The sequence below is a fragment of the Camponotus vicinus genome, unplaced genomic scaffold (genome assembly GCF_025532165.1).
Source record: "Camponotus vicinus isolate PSW18456_S1 unplaced genomic scaffold, iyCamVici1.0 SCAF_2, whole genome shotgun sequence".
Taxonomy (NCBI): Eukaryota; Metazoa; Arthropoda; class Insecta; order Hymenoptera; family Formicidae; genus Camponotus; species Camponotus vicinus.
The window spans coordinates 14,963,792-14,991,305 of NW_028141956.1; the positions used below are offsets into that span (position 1 = coordinate 14,963,792).

Consider the following 27,514-nt stretch of genomic DNA (forward strand, 5'->3'; position numbering starts at 1 on the left):
ACGAGTCGCAAGCCGGAAGAAAGTATCCGCCGGGCTTGAAACTGGATCACGATTGATTGGCGCCGTATCGTCCGGTGGCGTACGCAACCCCGTCCGGTGGTGGCAGCTACCGACGCTGATGGTACTGCGAAACGGTCGGTCCGTCGATGCGGGGGCGACATGGCGCGGTGCTGGCGAGTCGTGGTGGAGGGCGAAAGGAAGGATCTGACGTACGGGGCGGGCAGCCTCCCCCCGAGGGGTTGCTGAAGCCAGGGGGGTGGGCGGTGGGAGCCAGGGCGAGAGAGCTAGTATGCCGCAGAACGTAGATCGCGAGCGACGCGTTCCGCACCCTTTTATCCAAATACACATACACGCACACAAGCATACAGGTCCCTCGTCGACGACCCGCCGCAGGTCGATCGTGCTGCGCACGTGGAGGTGGTCGCCGGATGATCGCTCGCCGTTGACGCGATCTCGAGACGTGCGACTCGTTCGGCGCGACCGATGCCATCACCCTCGGCAAGGAGGCCGCAAATCGCGCGCGAAGGATAGTCGCGGAAAAGTTCTCGCGTCGTGGCCGCGCGTGATCAGTTAGTAGTGTCAGTCGGTAGTAGTCAGCCCCGACCCGACCTCTCGTAAGCATATAACGGCGCCCTCCACTACTGTACTCGCGGCGCCGCGATACGTCGCGCCGCGCCGTCACCGGCGCGTAATCGCCGAACGCGGCGTTTTCAGTGTGTTACCCCTGTGATACACCTCGGGCTCTCTGGTGTCGTGCCGAAAGTGACGACGAAGCGAATCGACCGTACGCCTTTTAATGTGCATTACGTCATTCTTCCACCTTGGTGAACGACTCTGAAAATATAGCGTGTCGTAGGTTAAAGCTGATCGGCCTACGCGCGGCTGCTGATTCTCCTCATTCACGATTATGCTGCTGACTTTGCGCGTCAAGGATCCCACTTTGATGGATCGCTCGAATTGCTCGCTAATTGAATGATCGCCAACCGGTTAACTCGCGTCTGCCGGCACATGGTTGCTTAGCAGCGCCGCGACATTTTCTATGTAATCAGATTTAGCCCGACTTCGGAATAGGCGCGCTTAGTCTTATATTTGCGATCACTCCTGCCTTGTGTGCAATCATTTAAGTGAAATTTAATTGAATATATCTATAGATTCTCGGGAAATCGTTTTGACAAGTCAGTACGCAATTGGTGCAGTTCGCTCACGCGTAAAATACATGAAAAGATGATGATATAAACTAATATAATGAGTTTTCGTATACGTATTTTTTATTCGAGATTACTGTTTCATTTATGATAATCATCAAATTGTGATCGTCTATAATTTATTCTACAGAAACTTTTATTTGTCTTTTTTTATTTTTCTCATTTTATTTTTCTTCATTATACTTCTATTATTTTATTCTCTAATTATATGTTTGCGTCATATAATTATATTCTTTCGCATAACTTGAAAGATTTATTTTTTGATCTTTATCAGAGTTTTTTTTTGCTTTAATATTATTATTAACTTAATTTATTTATAGGTTTGTGAAAGTATTGATTGTAACATACACATGCATGTATGAATAAATAATAACTATATATATTTAGAAGTTACTATTTATATTTTTTATATTTGTTTAATAATTATTTATCAATGAGTTATATTTGATAAATATTAAGACATATTTAATTAAATAGTATTACATTATTTTAATATGTATTTGATTAACGATATTTTCTCCGAGTCTTATTAAATTTACATTTATGGTAGATATGTCTCTTATTTATTGCTGAAATTATTCATGCGTTTTGTGAAAGACAAACATATCCAAGCAAAAATATAAAGTTATGTAAGTTGAAATATGGTTGGAAAACACACATATCTCTCTCTCTCTCTCTCTCTCTCTCTCTCTCTCTCTCTCTCTCTCTCTCTCTCTCTCTCTCTCTCTCTTTCTCGAATAGTATTGATCTGTTTGACATTTTATCATCTGTCATTCGTGCAAAGCTTCATAAAAGTTCGCACGTGGTATTCCCCAACGAGTACACTTGGACAGGTACGAAACACATTTCTCTGCCGTCGGCAAACTGCTTCGACCAGTAGAAATGAAGTTATCTGTCTGTGTCGCCGGTAGAAGCAATCTTGCCGACGTTTCGTTAGTTGCCGTAGTCGCGGTTGTTGATAAATTTGATCGCGCCAGAAATGTTCGATGAAAGAAAACCAATAATTCTGCAGCTTCCTCGAATAGCTTAACGATATTCGCTATCCATTCTATTATATTGATTTCCTTCGATTTTCCTTAAACTGCGCTCTCTTCATTATAATCGATTCATTTAACTAAGTAGTAACGGTAGTTCGTTTTTATTACATTATCTTGTATCCCGAGTTACACTCGGAGTGTCACTGACACTAGTTACATGAGAGATTTTTGCAAGTTGATTTGATGAAGTCCGAGTTGGCACGGTTGAATGCGAATGTACAGAACATGAAATGTGTGCATGTATGTATACGTATATATGCACGTGCTTGTCGAAATTATTGCAACTTAAATTTATTTTCTTCGATACAAGCTAGGCAGTGTTATTGTACTACTATATTGTAATATACATATATTGTATAGTCCATCGAAAGTTAAAAATCAATAAAATGTGTGTTTCTGATATACTTTAAATAAATATCGCCATTCAATTTAGTATCAAAAATACACGGAATATGATATACAGGATATTATTTCATATATTATATTTTATGTCGGAACTGAAATATTTCTAAAATAAATTTAATAAAGTTATCATTTATTATTATATACATTAATTTAATATATTGATAATTAAAAGTCTTAAATTATATATTTTAAATATATAGTTAAATTGATATATTAATTAAAATTATATGTTTTAAATATATAGTTAAATTATAGTATTTATAGTTAATAATATTTTAGTTAAAATTTGTCAAAAATGTATCGTAGTTTCATATTTGATGTGATATTTAATTTGCGTACGCATAAAGAAATGTATTTCTCAAGTATTAATTATTTAATAATTTAAAATGTGTAATATCAAATATTCAAAGTGTATTATAATTTATTATTAAATCATATTATATTTATTTTTATTTTTATTTTTATTTTTATTTTTGAAATTTATTACTTAGCTGCTACAGATGTGTATACAAATTAATACGACACGAAAGATTAATAGCTTGTATTATATTACCAATTATTATGACAAGTTATTACAATGATGGAGAGATAAATAGCTTAAATTATATTTTATACATAAATATGCTTTTTATTGCTTTTTTCTCTCTCTCTCTCTCTCTTTCTCTTTTTATAAGAGATCCTTTTAACCTATAAAGAGTCGTTTTGTGGATTGTAATATCTAAAACTTTGTGATTGCTCGGAAATGCCGATTACTTGCAACCAAAGTTTGCTATGTGGTTAGCCAACTGTATAATGTGCAGCATCTTTGACCTAGTGAGTTCTGTTCTCTTTCGTCGAGAGTCTCGTTCGCTTGATTGATAGAGTCGGAAAGCTTTCAACACTTGATCCAAGTTTTATATTTTTAAAACTTAGTTGCATTTTTATCCAGTTATTAAGTTGTTTTCTACTGTACCAGAATCTTGGTAAAATAAATAACGCATCAGAAATACATAGAATGAATCAAATATATTCACAAACGCCATGATTAATATATATCCGAAAATAAATTTTGTTAACAAAGAATTTTATATATATTTTTTGTTTTTCTAGATTAAAACTTTATTCTATGCCTAATCCGTTTTATTTTTTAGGAACTAATTTATTTTTTTCTTTGATTTGACTTAGCAAATTTAAACATTCTATTATTGTTGTTTATATAAAATAATATGGATATAGAGATGCCGATTATTAAACAAAAATTCTACAGAATTATACTCTATATGCTGTCATAGAAAAACTTTAGATAAAGATAATCAATAAAAGATAGAATAATAATAAATATAAGAATATATGATTAAATATATTTATAATTGTAATAAATAAAATATAATAAAATAATATAATTCAATAAAATAAATGAGATTGATATAGAATAAGTGTTATAATGACAAAAAAATATATATATATATATATAGTTTATCTTAGTTAAGCTATTTTATCTCAGAAAAATGAAAAATAAAAAATAAAAAATCTTATACAATTGTAGCGTTTCTGCGTAGTAGGGCATTGATTGAATTTTGTACAAACTGGCGTGGGGATGCAGACCGATGACTAATGGCAGCAAGATCGAATGCATGGCGAATGGCAAATTTTTGAAAATGGAAAAGAGAGGCGCGGATTTAAATTAAAGTGAATCGGAATCGTTGAAGCTGGAAAAGCAAATAGTGCAAACTTCTTCTTAAACGAGTTTCTAGCTCTCTTCTTTCAACGATTTCATGCTTATCCCCGGCTCGGTGACCTTAGTCCCTTGATTCTTTCGTATCTTCCACAAGCTCGTATTCGCTCCATCAAATTTACGCACTTTCTTTATAGCACCATTGGGCATAGAAAAGATTTTAGCTCGCTCGTTTATAAAGCTAAAACTTCTTTGTTCAACCTTGGAAAGTGCTCTTGTTACCTACTTACGACACGTTGCTGTTTCAGTTTAATCTACTGGATAGAAACTATGTTCGAAATGTAACATGTTTTAAAGTTTATTTGATCTTCATCTACTACATATATAGATGTTATTATACGTCAATATGTGATCGTATGAGAAAAGTTTTCGCACGTTACATCAATTTGCGCTTGAACTAAATATTTATTCTAAAGTAGGAACACACATATATACTTGTAATATAAATATTCATTACATAGATTAACCACTTACTTTAATACTGTCATGAATTGCTAATAGTAACAATTAATATTATCTATAATTACTATCGCATTATCATATAATGGATTATACCGATTCTATAATAATGACAGTCCGCGTGACTATTTAATCAATTAAGAGATTAAAGTTGATGGTGCTTAAAGTAATTGTGAGCTTCAAATATGCGTTGAAAATCTGCAATACTATATGTATACGTACAATATATTGTAATGCTATATTGTATAATTAATATATGCCAGAATTAGAAAAAAAAACTACCTCACATGATTGGAAATTTTATCATTAAAACTTTATCATTAAAACATTTCAAAAACAAAAGTAGTAAAGAGGTTCAGCTAATACGATAAATATTATAATATAAAATAGAATATCTCGCTATTAAATGAAATAGGAACTGAAATCTTGCAAGATGTTTAATTGACACGATCAGTCATATTTTATATTTGAATATGCTAATAATTAGATAAGATACGACATACAAATTTGAAAGAAGAGATTCTTTTTCTCAGGAGTAAGTATATATGTCGATTGCTGAATCAATATGTGACTAACGTCGTGCGCGCGGAAATGGGATGGGAAGGATATGTGACGAAACGAAGACCTGGCAGTTGACGGAGGATGATATTGCATATTGTGTCGAAATTGGATTCGTATGTAAATGCACGGAAATCCTAGTAGCTTCCGGGAATGTCCCTTTTTTTCAGAATAATCCAATGCCTGACGAAGCATTTCACGTCCACTTTCGTCGATTAGTGCGACTCAATGCCTAAAGGGTTTACGTAGTATGATTCTAGGTAACGGGAGGTGGCGGAATATATAAAATTGCTAAAACGTTGTTCACGATCAAACGATTAAAAACGGAAATGATGAAATTAGTTAAATCAACTGTGAGAAAATGCTTAAATAATGTTGTCCATATTTGTGTGCGCATATATATTCTTTTTTGATACATATCTCGATTGTCCGCCATTGCCATATATCAATTAATGGACCAATAGTTGTAAGTAAGAAGAATGAAGTTGCTTAGGTATAGGAAATTACCAGTCTGAATACGTAATGTAGAGCACCATTTGTTGGGGTGTTAAACATGAATTGAATCAGGCAATTAAGTAAGACAGTTTTACCATGTTTAACCGTGGACTGCATAATACGAGGCAATTTTGCCACTTTAAAGATAAATATTATATTAACTACTTTATTTAATCTGACCGAACGTAATCGACAATAATTACTGTAATAACTGCTTCCTGGAAACAGTTCAAACATTAATTACTCGTGTAAAAAAAAAAAAAAAAACATTTACGTATTTCGAGAGAAAACAATGTGTGTAGGTAATGCTTTTCCACAATGTTCAAAAATTATGTTTTACATATCAGTCTGAAAATCATTTTTGACTATGCATCGAAATTAGTAGTATGCCATCATGTATTGGATACTTACTAAAATATCGGTGATATTTTACAAATTCTCTATTTTTGATCATTATATACTTATCCCTTGCGCTAAGATAAAACTTATGATGCAATTTAATTTTATGGAATCTAGATATTATGTATCTAATACTATGGATTCCAGAAAATATTTTGCGTGGTAAGATTTGCGTGCCGATTCTAATCTTATACGAGTTATAAATAGCATTTTCTACTTATCAGAAAGTATACTCGTATATAACTTGTTTATCACGTACAAGACCTAACTTTCTACTTTGTAAGAAAAATCAGTAGTTCACATCGTCAATGGTAATGCGGATACGTACGTAGTAAGACTTTGCACGTACGAAGAACAAATCGTAAAGGAAAAGTGAATGCTTTTGAGACACTGCCAATCTCCTAAAAAGCTACATTCGGAAACTTAATCTTGACCAGCATGAAGAAAATGACGACAAAGTAGTACGAGAAGAAAAAGAGAGAGACAGAATGAAAATTTAAGAAAATGGAAATATAAAAGTTCATACGAATGAATAAGGACAGTAGTAAAAATGCACGATGATGGAGCTTTACGAATGGATTAGAAAAGAAAAGGGAAACGTATTTCGACCGCGACGTTTAGTATATATCAATCTTTTTACAGAGAGTTGCTATCTCGATATGGATATTTTATTTGATTAATAAGTAATGAATATGAATACTTAAAAAAAATTATAAAATTACAATTCAAAATTAATTACATTTGGAAATGAGCGAAAGAGAGAGAAAGAGAGAGAAGGAGATTAATTAAAAAAAGAGCGATTAATTAAAAAAAAAATGAAAAACGAATTTTCCCCTTCTTTGCTATTAATTTTTTCTAAAGAAAAATAAACAGTCTATTCGTGTTATAAAACTTTTGTAAAATAAAGATAAAATTGATATTTTGCAAATGCATGCTTCTCTCATTTTAGCTTGCATTTTAACTTTGTTTAACTATATTTTATTTTAATATGTAAGTGCATCCTATCTTGAAAGTATTACGCAAATATCTATATATAGCACAAGTTTTGAGCATCGTGGTTGAAGACATATAATATATTTTACCACGCTACTTTGTATTCAAGACGGACATGTTTCTTTCCAACCCCAAACATCTCACTGTCTATATTGATCTTCGATCAACCCCTGGACGCGATGCTTCCACGTCCTGGATTTTACTAAATAAAATTCCTTGAATCTGCTCATTTCCGTACCTTAATCGCTACTCATTTCACGTTACATTTCAAATTAGAACCAAGTCGTCGGCAAGATCCAAGAAAATTTCTCAGTAGATGTCTAGTGATTTGCCTGGGCGATAATCCAGCGAGTCTTATGAGATTCTTAAAATTGGTCGGAAATTTCCTCAACGTTTCATTTTATATCTATCGCTTTTATTTTAAATATCTGTAAAAATATAAAATTTAAAATAAAACTTTTTATAGAAAGAACTATTTTTACATAAATATAAAATATTTAGATAAAATACTTTGTAGAACAACTATCTTTTACGAAAATCAAAGAAATTTTAATTTTTGGCTAATAAGTTTCGTAATAATTAAATTACATGTTTTTCTCTAATATTAAATATTATCCCTTTCGTCCTTTTCGTATTACATTGTGGAAATTATATCAACTATACCTCCAAACAAATATATTTTCTGCGTGCGTTTATTTTAATCTTGAGATTAGAGTAAATGGAATAATAAAGTACATTTATTTGCATCTAAGCACTATAATTACAATTCATAATTCACATATAAACAATGATTTATGCTGATGCATATCTACGCGGTTGTATTATTAGCTCTCTTTATAAGCTTTACTATGCCTCGAGTTCTCTGTTTCTAATTACCATTCCACACAATGCGAATTACCATTTAATTATACATGGTAAGTCACATAACGTACCGGAATACATTTTTGTTTAATTTTTTAATTTTTCTTGATATCTTTTTTTTACCGTTGTCGTTTATTGCGCAATATATAGTTATTTGAATAACTCAATGATTTATTTGTGTTTTTTAATTCTCTTGTTATATGTAATTGCATTTCGAGTACGAAATTTACTTTTAATTAATTAATAAGTATGTCAATTTTCCTTTGTACGTAATTTGCTTTTATAAAATTCATGCAACAACAAGTTACATCACTCTGTCTTTTCTCATAATTTTAAAGTGCAGTTAAAGCTGTAGTTTCAGGTAATCTCGAAATTTCAACATGTTTCAAATGGTAGTCTCATTGTATTCCGTTGTTGGATTTCACGCAGAAATAATTTACGAACTTTGCACTTTCACAGCGTCACTTTATGTGGCTTTAACGGATTGCAGGTCGCATACAGGTCTTTATTACTATCCGCGCGATTCTTGGAATCTTCTTGTTTGCATAAAACCATGTTGTACGTAGGTACATGCTGAAGACATTACGTCCGCGTGTGGCAATTCGGTGTTCATGCTGCATGCTAGTTAGCGTTAAGCCAAGAGTCATGATATTCAGAGTGAAACAAGCCGGCGGGAGATAGAGTCGCTAACCTGCGCTTGCACGCTCCAGTTCTGACTCACTATAATCTCACACATACGTGGCTAGAAATTAACGCTAATTACCAGTTATTTGCATCCCAAAGAGTAAACAATGCTTAACGCGGAGCGAACTCACGATCGGGCGACTGGCAAAACGATCCCTAGGAAGCATTCGAGATTTATTGACAATTATCTAACTTTGTAATTTCATTGCATTTTTTTTTTTTTTTTATACGAATGATGCGCATTCTCGATTAAGCGTATTTTTTCATTGCCGATCTCGTTCAGATCGAGTAATTGCTGGAGCAATATCCATCTCCTTTCTCGTTTTTCTTAGCGTTTACACGTGGGTGAGAATAAATATTAGTTTCCCGCGCCAAGAGTCGCAAGTGAAACGGGCGAACTTTTCGAGCAACGTGCGTGTCATCGATCGATCGCCGTCGCGGTCCCAGTCGGATCGTCACTATGTGAAGTATGTGAACGCGGTCCGCGCGCTCCCGGCGATGACGTGCCACGCGTGAAGCTGCATCGCTATGCCGCTGCATCCGCGCGCCACGTCGCCGCCCGTCCGATCGCCGCGCGTGTGACGAAGGTGACGACGACGATGTAGCCGCACGCAGGACGACGAAAACGTGCCACGCGTAACGTGCTGGCGGCGGCGGCTGGGTGTGGAAGGTCACGCATTTAATGCGATGTGAGGTTCGTCATGAACCACCCCGCGACCCGGGACCCGCTTGGCTCCAGGTCGCCGGGATGCTGTTATCACACGTGGAACCCGCAATACTGCACGCCGTGCAGAATCTGCCAGAGGCCGGTCCTGAGCCTGCAGCCGTGCGTGCTGCGACGCCCGCCGGCGCTCTTCCCGCATCCGTCCGTCCGGGAGCCGGAACATCGTCAGGAGTCTCATCATCAGGAATGCCGTCACCAGGACCATTATCAAGAGTATCATCGGGAACGCGCGTACGAGCGTCCTCGGCGGCAGCGATCATTCGAGGCGCCGTCGCCGCGTCGTCGCGACGTTGACATCGCCGACGGCCGGCCGGCCTCGAATCCCTATTATCACACTCATCCGCCGCCGGGCTCGTCGGCCGGTTATTCCCTGAACAAATCCGCGAGCGTTGTACGCCTAGGCTCGCCCGGTGAATCGCTCGGTCAACGCTCTCCGGGGGCTCGCGTCCCGAAACCGCCCGGCCTCGATCAGACCCACCGATGGATCGGCGAGGAGACCAAAAGATCCTTACCCTTGCACGTCTACAAGTATTACCTCGCGCACACCAAGGAATACCGTCGACAAAATACCCAGGTAATTATCGTTCGCGAGGTCAATGACCGGCCAACGTACCAGCAAGATTAATTAACCTGGATAGCCCGTGGCGCTATCTTTTCTCCGGTATCTACTTAATTACAATATTTATATAAATATTAAGTGAGTTTTCCTTTATTTGTTTCTTTCTCTCTCTCTTTCTCTCTTGTATATGATTTAATCATTTGTGCCCTACACTTAATTGAGTGTTACATTTTCCCATGTAACTTTGGAATATCTTCTGTGTAGAGTATTGATCTATTTCTCTCGCAATGTTCGTAAAATTTATAAAATTTACTTGGAATTAATCAAACTCGATTTACGGACGCGGATCATTAATTCTCTTTTATTTTCTGGCAGCCGTCAGAACGTTTTTCATATGCTTTACGTCATGATATTGAATAGAAATAATAACAATTGCATCTCTTTGTCACTCTACATAAAAGAGAGAGAGAGAGAGAGAAGCGAAATGAATTATTCGAATGTTTCACACATATCTCTCGTTTGGTTTTAAGTAGACATAATTTTCTTCTTAATGAGGATAATTATACCCACATAATGCTTTATACACGAATGATTGAAAATCTGATATTAGATATAAAATTATACAATATATAATTATACAGTGTATAATTATCTTAGTAATAGTAAATATAAAGTAAATTCATAAAGTAAGATAATTTTTGTAAATTATATATATATATATATTTATATACTTTTTTATTTACATATTGTAATATACATTTACATTAATTCTATCGTTTCTTTTTACGGTTTTACAAATGTAACAATCAGTTCTGCTTATGAAAATCATATTTAAAACTTTTTAATACGAATTATTATTTTTTATGCAAAATACACTGAAAAGAATCTAAAATTTGCTCTGCAAAATTAATCGACAATATCAAGGTTTTATTACATCTTGTAATTTCACTTAATCAACTTATTTCACTACTTATTTTGTTTATATTAGAAAATCACACACACACACACATATGTGATTTCATTGATTTTTAAAATCTTCTTTTTACACAACATTTTTAGTTAATGAAACTTTTAATCTCCAAACAATTACAAAATTTATGCAATGAATTATAAATTTGATTACACTTACGTGATAAAAACTGCCGTCATTTAAGTGATGTTAGAACTTATCTTCAGTTTATGAGATTATTCTCTTTTCATTTTTTATTAAAGTGTCCTTGCAAAAATATCGAAGTAATTATCTTCTATCTAAAATTTAAATATTGGACACGTCGAGAAGGAATAAACTAATTAATCACCATTATCTCGATTATACACTCGAGTTTTCGCGATTTAATGTTCAGACAGGCAAATGTTAGCTTTGCTAGTAGATTCCGCAGAAAAATGGTTCAAAAAAATCTTAGAATGCTTTCTTTCTAATCAAAATTATACAAATAATATATTGCATCATTATGTTATCAAAATATTATATTTAATATTGTGTTTAATCAAATATTCCGTGTATTACATAAGAATATATGTATTTTGTGTTACAAAGAGTATATACGGATAAAAAATTAATGTTGATTTTCTATATTTTTCATTAAAAGACTGAATAGAATTTCGTAGTGAAATATTATGTGTTATAAAATGCGTTTGAGGGCTTTAAATTTCAGCATTATAATTTGTTTGTATTATAATCACTTTCAATTTAACTCGAAATAATCCATAAAATTTGCCATTAAAAGAATATATTGCTGGCAGAATAAAAACGCAATCAAATTATAATAACGATACCTGAAAATTAGAACAAAACATATTCAACTATATGCTAATCTTTGCATAATAATTAACTTACGTGAAATATAGGACGCCGAGATATGTGCGCTCTAATCATTAAAAGTCGCGAGCTTATTTATACAGCTGTATTAATAAATCTACTTTATTTATAATACAAACGTCAGTAAAAGAAATATACTGTAATAAGCAAAGGCAAGATTTGCGGTGGACATCAAATTCTGACTAATAATTCGTTCAGAGATATTAGTGAATAAAATTTTTCTTCACGCGCATAATTTAATATACGTGAGTGTAATAATTATTTCATTTTTGCTAGAAAATGTGTCTTGTGCATACATATCAAATTTACGTTTTCATAATTATACTTGTCACATTGCATGTTCTGATCGTAAAATTATCGTACCGTTGTCGCTACGTGATATTTATAGTATACGGACAAGTATTCTTGAGCTTTCTAGTGCTATTGAATATATGCGAATATTGCACCTGAACTCATCTCAAAGAGGAAAAGCCTGTACTCAAACAGACCGATATTTTTCGTTTGCATACTTCGTTATAAAATACAAAGTAATTCGTATTCGAAACGTTATGTTGTAAACATTTTCTTTATTTATCATGCTTTATTATTTGTTATTAAGTATAAGTAATTCTATAAAATGACCTAATAAAGAGTACTATTAAATAGTCAAAGAATAAAAATTCTTAGTTTTCTTTAATATATGTTCAATCAATTGAATGAGATTCAATTAATTATCGCAGATTATGCATGCATGTGACCCATTTAAATGATCTATTTAATTATATATATAACATACACACACACACACACACACACACACACACACACACACACACACACACATATATATATATATATTTATATTTATATTTATATGTTATTCAAAATATTTAGTTTTCATCGAATATTGATTTTTTATTATAATTATTTTGATATTATAATGATATTTGATGTCATTTAATAATTATCGGATTCTATAGAAAATACAATTATAAATTTTAAGAAACGTAATATTCTTAATTACATCGATGATAGTAAATCTAATTATAATTATGACATTAATGGTATAACTAAATTCTTATTAAGTTTTTTTTTACATCTTTGTAATGAAATGCAACATCTTTTTTTTTATTTATCTGAGCGTTCAGGAAATTGAGAGATGTAGAGCGCAAGCATAATTTTAAAAAATTTAATGTTCAGAGGTATATTGCGTTAACGAAGTTTCTTTTGGTTGTGAAAAATTAAACTCATCCAAATCTCATTCGCTAGAATTACAGTAGCTAAACTTTTAGCTTCCCCTGAAATCACATGAAAATAAACATTTTTCGCGTAATGAACGTTTCTATTTTATGATTTTGAATATTTGATTGTGTTAGTTAAAAATATATATTTATTTTTATTTTTAATAGCTATATTTTAAAATATTTGGAAAAAATTAATTAAGTATGACAGATTTCACATCAGAAAGTCGAATTATTAGAAAATATTTTAATTGTCTTGAAAGCTTGAATGAATGATTTGAGATAATATACATGTGTCACAAACTAAAATATCAAGGCATTCATTATCTGAAATTTTGCTTACCACGTAAAAGACACTGTTCAAGCGTTTACCGTTGAAAATTTAACGATTTCTCTTCTAAAACAAAGCCAATTCGATTTCGTGGCTCTCTTTTTTATCGATAATAATATCGAAGAAGGCGATAGAGCTAGATTAATAAAATGTGATAAAAAATAAACTATATAGATTATATCTTATTATGTTTTACAATATTATAATATTAATATTTACATATCATATAACGTGCTTACTTACGTATATAAATCTTGTAAATGTGTAGCATAAATAAGGAAAAACGGTTGCAAATTTTTGCTAGTAATTTTTTTTTAATAAAAACGAGGGAGATACTCCTATATACTTATTTACTTATACTTGTTGAGCTTATCCTATTTGCAATTTCCGAGAGCACGTCGGATGCAAGGAAACGGAAACCAAATGCAGGCAAATAGAATTTGAAGAATTTTCCGACTGGAGTGGAAGTCCACGCTTGCATATGGTAGGAAGTACGATAATTTCCGGCTTCGCGGACACAGGAACCGCTTATAAGAATCTTGTAATCTCACTATATCAAAAATAAAAGCGTCGGAGATAAGAACACATCAGACTACTATAATGTAAAGTATTTGGTGCTTAAGAAAATTACAAATGGACAGTCAATTTCTGCTAACGCTTGGTCCGCGTATGTGCAATATGTTCCACAAGCGGCTTATGTGAAACCGTCGCTATAATAATATGACTAAGGTTGCTTCACGCAAGGAATATCAAAATGGCACATGGTACTTTGCTTGAATATCAAGCATCTCTTAAAGCTGACCTAACGGATAGGATTTCTGCTGCTTTTACTGCTCTATTTCGTTTTGGATAAATACGTACATCCGGGATAATGATGCGAATCTGATGAGCATGAACTTCTGATCGCTAAGAATGGAATTAAACGGCGAAAGAAGGGTGTCAGTTATATACTGTATATATCTCCTGAAATATAACGCTCGAAGAAGAGAAATTCTTCTATACTATATCGTTGTGCATCTGTTCCTTTTACACTCTCTATTATATTTTTTATTTCCCTTTACTAACAGTGAGCACCTATTTCTTTTATTTTTACACGTATAAGTAAAAATATAACAAAAAATGCGGTTACAAAGAATTCTAATAACAGTAAAATGAGAAAAAGGATATTATAGTACGTTTTCGTAAAGACTATTGAAAATTTTTTAAATATATTTGTTAACAAATCAAAAATAATTTCTTATATGAAAATGTTATATATGAAGAGCAATCTCTGTATACAATAAAAATAGAATATATAACATACTATGTATGTGGTTACTTCACAAAAAGTGAAGTAATTATCTTAAAGTATGCAAAAATGACGCAAATTATGAGGTGTTTATAGTTAAGCCATGAACATTTTTATGAATAAAAATAGCATGTTAGCTTTTAAATGAAAACTGGTAGATTGTAATAAATATATCTATAAGTACATGTATAGGGTTTTTAAAATTTAAATTTAAAATTAATATATATCTTTTATATATAAAAAAAAGATTAATATGATTTAAAAAAATAACAATAGAAAGAGAAAGAGAGAGAGAGAGAGAGGGGGTGAGAATTATCGTGTATAGCAGTTTTCATTTATATAAATTGATGTGTCTATAAATTATTTTTACATTTATATTATTGATGTATAATTTGTCCCTTAATATATCATTTGAAATCTTTGTAATTTTCTGCTCGATTTAAATATAACAGACTGTTTTTTTAACGAAATTTTTTTATAGATTGACAGAGTAATATATACTGACAGAGTAATATGTATATTTAGTTTTTATGATACATTACTGTATGATGCGTGTTTATACATATAGTGGACATTAAATTATTCTCAATGTGTCAAATCCGCTTGACATTTGTTGACGTACGTAGCATCAAAAGTTAATATCACAGAATATAAATGTGTTTTGTAGATATAAATCCAATCTCTGCATACTTTTACCAGAAGTCATATAGCTAAATATAGTATATATAGCTAAAAAATAATAAAAAATATAAAATAAATCTTGAAAAATAATTTTTCATACTGATATTGATACTGATTATTTCGCGCGCGTAAAGTATTCTTAAACTGTTATAAAGAAAAAAATTTATGTTATTATAAGAGGAATATGAAATATTATAAAGAAGAGACATGAAAAAATTAATTATATTTGCCTATTTGTTTAGCTTATTTCTAATGTTAATTTTATTGAGTAAGCAATATAGTTTTTATTTTCAAGCTGAAAATATCATGTCAAAGTTTTATATTTTATATATTTTAATTGCCATGCTACTTATCAATTCGAAGAAGAGAGAAAGAAAGAAAGAAAGGGAAAGAGAGAGAGAGAGAGGGAGATTCCAGATATAAAAAAATTATGAATGAATGTGTACAAACGACAATTTGCGATAAGACGTCTAAACTTATAGTACGCACATCGTATACATACATCCAATTGTCAAACTAATAACGCATATGGCAATAGAGTATTGCAAGTGCATAGTTTGACAAGATTATGAAAGCAGTAATTCAATTCTCTAGTGTAAGGAACACACAAACATCGTTCGCTGTTCCAATTATTGATGTTGAACGGTAGCTGCGGGTCTGACTGTTGATCCATTAGTTGCCAACCTAAATGCGACCTGTTTGTTGCAACATTAATTCTCGTTACAGTAAATTTTACCTGCCCTTCGGACGTGAAAATTAGGCCAGTTGGTGCCGCGTATAAATTAGATGTAGATATGTTATTGGATAAATGACATGTTCCAAAGTGTTCTGAAAACTGAATAAAATAGTATAGTTTTAGTCATGAATATTATTTAATTTTTTGACACGCTATATTTATAAAGATATTTTTCTCTTTTCCTTCTCTCTCTCTCTCTCTCTCTCTCTCTCTCTCTCTGTGTTTGCACATTACAATTATTCTATACTTTTTTTATTTTACAGGTAAGTGAAGTCATCTTTTAAAAATTTATTTACAAGATATTTTCTCTTCTCATGTAAAAATAGGTAAAATACATTTTTATAGTTTCTATATTTTATGTAATATTACATTTTTATAATTTCTATATTTTATGTAATATTACATATATATACTATATTGCTGTTTTTATGATCATAAGTCGAATCTTTTAAATATAACTGCACCAATTGATTTTATTAATTTCATATTAACAAACTTTGTAGTGACCAGCATTAAAAGCAGTATTTATGGTTAACATTTCATATATGCAAACAGCTGACATGGAAGCTTCCATGGATTCTACTTTACTTTGTTTATTTAATGAATTTATCTTATCTCGTTCTCTCTCTTCATTATTTTTACTCTCAGTTAAATATATAATACGTAATTGAAATATTAAGAACTCCATCTGCGAATATAAATTACACAAAATTTATTATTGAACTCTCTGTAATTTAAAATCCATTAAAATTCCCGTGACCGATGGCTTTCCGATAACGTTTGACATTTGCATGCTCAGCTCTTTTAATAAACTGTAATTGGAATTTTGCAATAATCTCACGTTATCCTATGGTACAATATATTCTTATCGAAACATTTACTCATAATTAGGTAAGAGATGAGTTGTGCTTTAAGAGCATGACGATGCGGAAAAGCGTGTTAGATTAATCGATTTTGTGAGTATAAAATTTAGCATATTTACAAAGGATATAACTCCATAATAACATAATTGAAATATTTATACGGATAATATAACTATTATAGAGTTAAAACTAAGACAGTTTTGATTTATCCTTATGCTCTTTTATTATAAATGATTTATGTTATGCACTAAAAGAGTATTCAAAATTATAAGTTTAAAGCTTTCCATTATTTTTATTAGCTTCCATTTAGATCACATACATTGATTAGGAAGTGTTATTACATGGAATGATAATTACATGAAAGAGAGAATCTATGCATAAAGAAACTAAGCACGCCTGATGTTCTTAAATATTAACTGCAATTTTCTTTCTACGGATTAATACAGAAATGATGTTGGAATTCTATGTTAAATATTTGAAGTGTTCGTTCGCTCAAACGCTCTAATATGATTCTATCAGTTGCGTCAGATTTATTTTCCATGCAAAAGTAATCGCGATTATTCATAATGCATCATATAAAGTCAGTAATGTAAGCCAGACGGTGCACATGGATAACTTTAACGAGCACGTGCACGTGCTGATTATTCCGTATTTTTCTTCGCCTACTCATAATAATCCGCGCCCCTTATTTCCCTCTTATTAATAAATTTCGAGCGCTATGCATAGATATTGCGTGCGCTGCACGTTTGGTTGCAGCCGCGGTCAATGTGCGGGTAATCGTCGCACGGAACGTCGATGATTAAAAGCGGAAGCAGACGGTAATTGAATTACAATGAGATTCAATTTATTAGGGTTATCAATTATTGATTGACCTTTGAATTATATTCGTCGCGCGAGATTCCGCAAAAAGCTCGCAGTAAATCATTACACTGCCGCATTTAAATGAAGCACGAGCATGTCTGCGCTGGCGTTTGAAAATTCTTGATAAAATAAATGACGAAGAATAAAATATAGGAGAACGAGAAAAATTGTACACTTTAACCTAGCACGATACGGAATGCATAAAGGCAAAAATATAGCATAACACATTGTGCGTTATGCTCGCATAGAAATAAAACGAAAGCAGCGGTATCTCCGCAACGCAACGTTAAAGCGACCAAATGTAACACGGGCAGCATGACTAGGAAATATTTTATTTATCTCGCGAAACATATTTTTGTGTTATGAAGAATTGTTTTAATCATTTATCTTAATTTCACTTTTTTTTAGAGAGTGCTATTCTATTTCTCAAATCTTCTCCTTTAACAAGAAATAATAATGAAAACTAATTATTTCTCTATTTTTGTTTATATTTTTTAATGGTCATATACAATTAAACCTAAACAATTAATACAATTACATTCTTGTAAGGCAATATTGAAAATGAAAAAAATTGTAGTAAATCTAATTTGTATAAAATCTAATTACTATAGTAATAAATCTAATAAGTATTCTCGGGAATTTCGTGTCACGACCTTATTTCTCTAGATCTGCAAAAACGCATATAACATTAAACTAGAGCATGTGTCGCAAGATGACCAATATCCGAATTCGTTATTATAATACGAGATTTTCTAATTAAGTGTCATTTGTGCTAAATATGTCGTGTGTGAAGAATGAACTGAGTGTTAATTCACTTCTCAAGCTTTTAGCTAAGAAATGATACTATTATGTACACGAACTTACGTGCCAGTTACTAGTTGAACTTGGCAAAGTTTCTAGAACACGTTGTATATCGCTAATGACCGATATCTTCCGAGAAACTGCACAAAAATTAGCCAATTGCCGCAGATTGTAGGTAAATTTTTTTATTTACAGCACATGTTCGCGTCATAATCTCATAAAGTTACACGTTCCCCATGATTAAAAAAGTTCAAAAAACATTGAAAGTTGTATGATTCCACTGTGCGGAGAGATTGATGTACTTTTTCTTCTAGACAATGGAGATCATCATATACCGGAAGTTCTTCCTTTCTGATCTTTAACAATTGTCAAGGGAACATTTCTTTCAGTTATTCAGAGGAATACCGCTCGCGGATTTAATTGCTCTTCTTTTTCAACGTTACGGAATACAACTCATTCGAGTTCACGATTTCAATGGTACGACCATAATGGTACCATTGTATTGCGCCGCCCCTTGAGTTATTTACATCCGCGTTTGCAGTCTTTATTTGGTGATCTCGCAACCTTGGTTGAGGATATGATAAATTGAGGTGACACGCAGTGGCGCTAGCGCGGAGAGCCCGGTATAACACAGTGATATATCGCGCACGGTTACGCTCGTGCACAAACTTGCGGTAATTACAGAACGCGATGTCCTTGATTGAACTTATGTAATCATACGTAATTAAAACTCTTAATTGCTTCAATAAGTATCTGTCCAGTTCTAAAGCAAGAGACGTTCCTTTTTGCCGCGCCGTCGTCTTTCTCCCGGTCTCTCGTGTTTACACGTAAATAGTGTAAGCTCTCCCGTATCCATCTTTCCTTATTACTTCTTCTTTGAAAGCGAGACGAAGACGGGTACGATCGATCGCGTCATTAATCTTCGACGAGTGCAACTCTAAGTTCTCCCCCGCGTATGTTCACGTATCGCCTACCAATATATATACATGTACATTTCTCCATTACTATAGCTAGCGATGTTGAATTGCTCCTTTCAGTGTTGACATTGCGAAATGTATAAATTCATATTTTAAGTAACCGAATCAAAAATGATCGTCATGCATGTTCGAAATATCCTAAGATTGAAAAGTTTAGAACACAAATTTGAAAGAAACGAAATGAAAGAAAGAAAATCTTTAGAATAATGTTAAACTTTTATTATTTTGTACGTAAACAATACATTCTTCATAATAGATCTGATTTTTCGAAACTTCGCATTTGGCCATGAAACAAATAGATTTTTGGAACAGATTGTGTTTTGATTTACGTCACACGTCTTCGGCTTCAATAATAACTATATATGCTTTTTAAACTGGACATACTTCTTAAGAGTTTCTCCAAAGTTTCTCTAAATATATCCTCCTACTTCCTATGTATTTAACAGAGCTTGAAATAATTGATTGATGTTACTAGAAAAATAAATACTTTGCAGAAACGAGTTATTTGAGAACTAACAAGGGAAGAGATAGATTTTTGTATTGAAGTTAGTGAAAAATTAAGAAATTTCTTAGAAAAATTATTTAGAGAATAAATTTATTTATGCATCAATATTTGATAAAAACAAAAATATTGCTAATTTAAAAGGTATTATTATATGACAGAAGATATTTATATGAATCTTGATTAAATCGCTGACAAAAACTTATATAACTACATATAATGACTTTGCAATTTAAGTTACATTACCGGTAACTAATGGTTTCTTAGTCTGAATAAAGACTATTATTTTCATTAGCCTGGTCGTCGTATGACATTACTGCACAAGTCGCAGAACTAAATCGAAAATCGTTTGCTAGGTATTTAATGTATATTTGATTGCACGTATATTACAGTGAATCTCAGAGATAGGTGATGCGATGCTAGATAGTGAAATTGCTAATTGAAGATTGTCTAAATTTTTCAAGTCGACAATTATATATTTATGTATAATATATACAAACTTATAATAATTATCAAATTTAATAAAACTTTATATCTTTCATAAAAAATTGCTTAATACAAGACATTTTTATTAGAAAATTGTATATTAAATAGTTGATCTAATTTTTTTGCTACAGTATATTATAAAAAGTTAGTTTTAAGAGAAACACAAAAAATAATGATAAATATACGTATTTTACAGCCTTGAAAGTTTTATGAAAGAATAATTAATTAGCTCTATTTATTTAGAATTTATAAATAATTGTTTCAATAATTTTTAAAATTTTGTAACTTGTTAACAACTCTTATCTTGTTTTAATATATGTGTATATATATATATACAGGGTGACCCATTTTAACTTAGGCAGCCAAATAACTCGAAAAATAAGCAAGATAGAGAAAAATGTTTTAGACAAAAGTTGTATGGTTTCGAGGGGGCCATAAGATGGTATCATTGGTTTGACCTTGAAGAGTCATTTGAAGGTCACGTGAAGATCACTTCAATTTTTTTAAATGGAACATCCTATATATTTTTGTACATTCTTGTAGCTCATCTCGAGAGCTTTCCAAAACACTATAATTAAGTACCTTTCCGTTAAGTACTTTTTGAGTTATGATGCTTGAAATAATTTCTTAATTTTACATAAACCGTAAAATATCTTGTAAAATATTCATTTTTCGATTATCTTACCTTAATACTTTTATGTACAAAATAATGAGAGGAATCAATTGGTGTAAAGAAAACACATAGTTGTTTCGAAGAAAAAATATGTAATTTGCAATTAACAATTCCATATTTTTTCTTAAAAACAACTATGTGTTTTCTTTACACCAATTGATTCCTCTCATTATTTTGTACATAAAAGTATTAAGGTAAGATAATCGAAAAATGAATATTTTACAAGATATTTTACGGTTTATGTAAAATTAAGAAATTATTTCAAGCATCATAACTCAAAAAGTACTTAACGGAAAGGTACTTAATTATAGTGTTTTGGAAAGCTCTCGAAATAAGCTACAAGAATGTACAAAAATATATAGGGTATTCCATTTAAAAAAATTGAAGTGACCTTCACGTGACCTTCAAATGACTCTTCAAGGTCAAACCAATGATACCATCTTATGGCCCCCTCGAAACCATACAACTTTTGTCTAAAACATTTTTCTCTATCTTGCTTATTTTTCGAGTTATTTGGCTGCCTAAGTTAAAATGGGTCACCCTGTATATATATATATATATATATATATATATATATATATATATATATATCTTTTATGCTAATATATAATAATAAAATAATAATTAATAAGTAATAATTTGCGTAATATTATAATTAAGTTTAGGCTTATTTACTTTTTAATATTATAATTAAGTTTAGGCTAATTTAGCTTTTCGTGATTGAGGCACGTGAAAAGAAGGGACGAAATGATAGCCGTAATAAATGAAGATAATTTGCAAAGGCCGAGTTCAGATATTTCTGAAAGCGAGAAGTTCTTAAAGTTATTAATTAAACACGGATTAAAGTTAGTCATGTTCTCGCATTAAAGTTTAGGATACGGTAAAAAGTTTAAAATAAGTACCGACTGGAAGATTAAAGAATACATACCATCGCATTTCGTGTTTTACGGATGACAACTTCCTAATATTTTGAATTATATTAAAATAGCTATAAATTTATTACATCTGCTAATTTAATTTGTTGCATTACCTTGGTAAAAAAATTATCTATCGGAAAATATGAACTGAGAAGTGTCGGACGCAAGAATCGGTTACAAGAATCTATGTTTTTTTTATTTTTGACAGAAATGATTTCGACATTAGGTATTCATTTATGAAAATTTTGATGTATAAAATTAAGCACAAAAAAGATTCTTATTCAAGCATATGGTATAGATCACAGGAAGTAAGTAAAATGTCGAATAAATGTCCGTAAAATGCTGAATCAGACGATTTAAAAACGTACAGTAGTAAAAGCACGGTTTGGTCAGACCTCGCTCACGATGGACGTAAGTTTATAATTTCATCTGTGTTATTATATTATGAATACATTTATTTTACTTATGAATTAAACAATATTATTTTATAATTAAAAAGTTATTTTTTATCATAATAAAATATGCAACTCCTTGATTATTCTTAAAATATACACAACTGTGACGCGAAAATTATTTATTATTATAAAGCACAGTATTTCTACATTATAATGTAGAAAAAATCTAGAATATTAATAACACATATTATGATGCAAAAAAGATATTTTTTATTTTTTATTTTTATTTTAAATTTTATAGACTGTTATTGAAATATCTACGCAAAAAAATATCTATATAGGCAAAGAGGAGCCTAATTTTATGTGGCATTATTTGATTCATTCGATAATATTAGATATATTGCATCATTGCATTAAGAAATTAATATTTTCATCCTATCTCTGTGTAAGTCAATGCGAACTTTATCGTACAAAGGCTTAAAGCATAGATAAGAGGATTAAAAATCGAGTAGGATATGCGATGCATTCAATATATTGTGTGACTCTCTGCTTGTATAAATATGAATATTATTTAGTATATTACGTATATATTAATGTAGTCAGTTTTCACAAGAAAAACTCATTTCTGCTTTTGTTTATCGATGGGATAAGAAAATGTCATATTTTTTTATATATAATAGATAAAGAGATTATTGTGTAAAAAAATTACAATAATAAAATTTTGATACTTTTATCTAAAATGTTGAAATTACGATAAATCGAATATTACGAGAGATTGCACATAAATTCAATCTTTTTAACCGTAATTAAAATAGACTATTGATATCGTGCGATTGTGGAGAATTAGTAATATTTGCAATTTGTGTGTCATTTGTCTTCGTTTTTTATGCTTATTAAACTTACATCTGTAAATTAATTTAAAATAATTATTTTGGTATATTAGTTTTATAAAATTTTTAGTTTTTTTATCACGTATTAAAATATTCAAAGAAAAGCTGAAATGTTTGCAAAAGTCTAATTTGGAAAAACATTAGCTAAAATATCTACATATTTTATGCTAATGTACTATATGTACATTATATCTGTTTTGTCATATTTATCAGAATGATTTATTGAGAAATAAAAAAACTTGTTGCTTATATGACTGGTTAAGATATAAAATGTATTATATTGCTGTCTAGGACAAAAATTTGTATAGAATATAGAAACACATTTAATTTTATCGAAACAAAAGCACATAAATATTATTTACATTTTAACAGAAATTTATGTAACTATTTATGTTGAAATTGAATAGTTTACATAAATCTTTTTAAAATGTAGATTTTTTAATGTTACGTATATATTATAAATTATACAATAGATTTAAGATATAGAAAAAGAAAAAACATATAAAAAATGATTTTATATAACAACTCGATTTTTTATTATATTTTTTGTATTAGAAACTTAACATCAATCTCTTTCTATAATATAAGTTTTATAAACAATAAGATTAAACTTTGGCAAGCATCTCCATTTCGCAAATTACACTAAGATCTCGCAAATAGGACAAGGACATTTTAAGTGAGTAACATATTTGAGTGCAATTAGTAACAGAATCTTTTAAAAAATATAATGGATTATCGCGATAAATGAGAATTTGTTCTGAGATAATTAACTTATAAAATATTAATTACACAAGATATTTATAATTACAATTATTTATAATTAATTATTATCAAATCACATCAGTTGATTTAAGTGATTAAATAGACTGTGATAAAATTTTCATAGATTCTTTCATAGACATTAATAGAGCACCATTGATTATTGTAAATTCGCTTTATGGATTATTTATCTATGTTTAATACGATTTGTTATAATGTGCCGTGTATAAATACATATTAATGATATGCGCCATCGGTAAATTTCGCAATTTCTGTGTAATACATCAATGTATGGATCATTGAATCTTTTTAATAATTTATTTTGCGTACGCATTGCAGTTAATAGAAGGCCGAAAAGGAAAATACAAAATTACAAGTACAATGTCGAAACGTGTTATTTAAATAATGGACATTTTAATTTAATTACGTTTTTTATATAAATTGTATAAAGAAATTGGAATTTTTATTTCATCTTATAGCAGAATTTATTGTAAAGATATAATAATTATACTCTTTAATGATTAGATAATCATAATTTTATAAAACAATGAAATATTTTTTAACTTTAAAATCAGAATGCAGAAAACTTTGCGATATTTTTTTGATTCATAGAGATATAGGTCAACCTTCGAATATAGGTTAGCGTGTCATGTTTTCACTGGGAAATGTAAACGTGACTATGCAGAAATTATTATCAATTCTGTTTACGAATCTTCAATAAACTTTAGATTTATTATTTCTCAACAGATGAATAAGCAATCTTTGATTGCATTATTAAAAGTTGTGTTTTTTACATTCAGTATATTTATAAAGCAAATAGAAATTTTAAAGAAAATGGAAGTGATTTGCATGTGTATGTATATGCGAAAACGATATTCTTTAAACTGCATATGTTTCAAACAATGCAAATGTCTACAGAATAAGACGGATACCAAAACTGCTCCGATTATCTTGAGTGCACCCTGTGCATGGGAAATTAGCATCGTTACCAAATGGTAACAGAATACATTTAAGGGTTACTCCACTGGTGTCAAGCGATGAATTATTCAGAATGCAGGATGTAATGGCAAATGCCTGTTTAGCTTGCAGCTAGAAACCCGACTTGCATTATTTCGGTTTAAAAAGTAGTGATTCGCGTAACTTTATTATGCATTGCTGGACCAAAATAGTCAGTCAAACAGTAGAAAATATGATATATACTATTACTCTCAAATGAATTCCATAAATTTATCCGTAGTAATAATTTCTTTTTCTATTGATTATGCTTTATTCTTAATATTAAATATTTAAATAATTACATTTTTATATTACATATAAAAAAAGATATTTGAAAATAATTATCAAATATGATTTTGTTATATGTCAACACATATTCCAGACTTAATTCAAAATTTCTATTTCTAAATTGCAGCTTTTGTATTGAATTGTATATCTATACGAAGAGAAATTGGATATTATTTTAATATTGTTTAATTTGTTACGGGCACAAGTGTGTGTCTGAATCAAAATATCGCATATTGTGTATACATTAATAGAAACTCTTTTTTATTGTACGTCGTTGATATCAATATAGATTGAACATTTTTACAAGTATAGCCATTCAATCATAAAAGTTTAACAAGAGGCGCGCTAATTTGTGTCGAGTACAGTAAAGCTCTGTTGCGTATTGATTGCATTGTGAGAAAAGGATTGTTCGATTTGACTAAACTTTATTTTGCCAAATATCAATTTGAATGAAAAAAAACGCTCTCATTCTCTATCAATGTTATCTTTTATTAGAATAAACTTTCCGATATTTTCCTTTTTATTTGCTCTGAGTTTTCAAAATTGTATAATTTCCAAATATTGAAATAATTGTTATAGAGAATCTCTTACTTTTATTGTATAATTTTTTAAAATAATCAATTGATTTTTAAAAATATAATTTTTATTTGAGGCTTAGTTATATAAATCATAAATATATAATAATAAATATGTGTATTATACAAATAATAATCTCTTTCGAAACCTTTGATAGGAAAAATCAACTTTAAATTGGCCGATGAGTTTATCATTAAAAAATAATGCGATAGAAAGCAGGATATTCCCTGTATATTGCTCAATATGTTTTAATCAGAACGCGCACATATTTCTCTTGTATATATTTGTAAAATATTTATTAGTATAGTTTTTATTAATTCCAAGAAATATACTCAATCACGCAGAAATACCGATTTTTATATATTATTCACTTCGGGGCCATAGGATCCGAATTCAAACTAAATTTTATATTAAGTCGTATAGCTCTCTCCTTCCTAGAAATTCATAAATTATTCATATTTTTCTGTCAATACAATTATGGTCGATGCTAATTTTAAATTTTTTACTTTCCAAGTCTCTTTATAAGAGTGTTTTGCTTAAATAAATTTATTTTATGTCGACATCACAACCCAATGATACTTGTCATTAACTTAAATTGAAGGTAAAAGGAGAAACGCGAGAATTGCACTGTGACGTGAAAAGCTTACGTACATATATAGGTAATTAGTAGCTCTAAGAGCATTCGTTTAATGCTCAAACGACACGGGAATTGGAGATACTATATACGGGAATGAGAGACGTAGCGTCAGGAGAGCCACCTACCCGAAGGAATCGATCGATCGTTTTTCATTCACGCGCCTTCGGCGTATGGGACGTATACTACATCCCCGATATTCGGCCTCCAATCATGCACATCAACCTCCCCTGTTCTAGACCAATGCCTCGAGCTTTCGATACGTTTCGCAATTTATTTTAACTTGGCTTTTTTGATGACAAAAATATAGTGCCACCGAGATAAGACGGAGAAAATTAAGAAAAATTGCTATTCTTGAAGGAAATAATGAAAGGACGCGACGCGACGAAGAAGATGAGTAGTTTCGAAGGAGGAAAAAAGAAAAGACAATAATCGTCGAATTCGGTGATTGTTTATGGCAAGAAAGAAGACTTGAGAGACAGCAAGAGGTAAAGGATGAAAAACAAGAGTGGGAGATCACGGGAGAAGGAGCGGCACCTCGTGGAAAAGGGAAGAAAGGGGGAATTGCGGCTGAGTTCGGAGAAGAAAGTTGGTGGAACGGGGAGAAGAGTTGAACCGGAGGCGGTGGGTGAACATTGCGGTCCAGAGGGATGAGGGAGAGCCGCGTTACCGTTGAGGGGTTGGTGATGCTGGCGGATGAGACATGCCGGGGTATGGAAGGGTGTACG

General features: G+C 31.3%; 2 protein-coding genes across 4 annotated transcripts in view; both read left to right on the forward strand.

The window, feature by feature from the left end:
• The window catches only part of Cask (peripheral plasma membrane protein CASK), a 192,181-nt gene that overhangs the window by 45,365 nt on the left and 119,302 nt on the right, over positions 1 to 27,514 (forward strand). The window lies entirely within an intron of this gene.
• LOC145967324 (uncharacterized) lies at positions 13 to 27,512 on the forward strand. Its single transcript, XM_083092117.1, has 3 exons — positions 13 to 824; positions 9,143 to 10,108; positions 27,147 to 27,512. Exons 2-3 carry the CDS (start codon positions 9,512 to 9,514, stop codon positions 27,216 to 27,218), a joined length of 669 nt encoding a protein of 222 aa, XP_082948243.1. The 5' UTR covers positions 13 to 824; positions 9,143 to 9,511; the 3' UTR covers positions 27,219 to 27,512.

Excerpts from the sequence above, each read along its gene's own strand:
- LOC145967324 (XM_083092117.1), top strand. The coding sequence starts at position 9,512 with ATGAACCACCCCGCGACCCGGGACCCGCTTGGCTCCAGGTCGCCGGGA. Across the intron at positions 10,109-27,146 it reads ACCGTCGACAAAATACCCAG|GAAATAATGAAAGGACGCGA; the intron begins GTAATTATCGTT and ends CTATTCTTGAAG.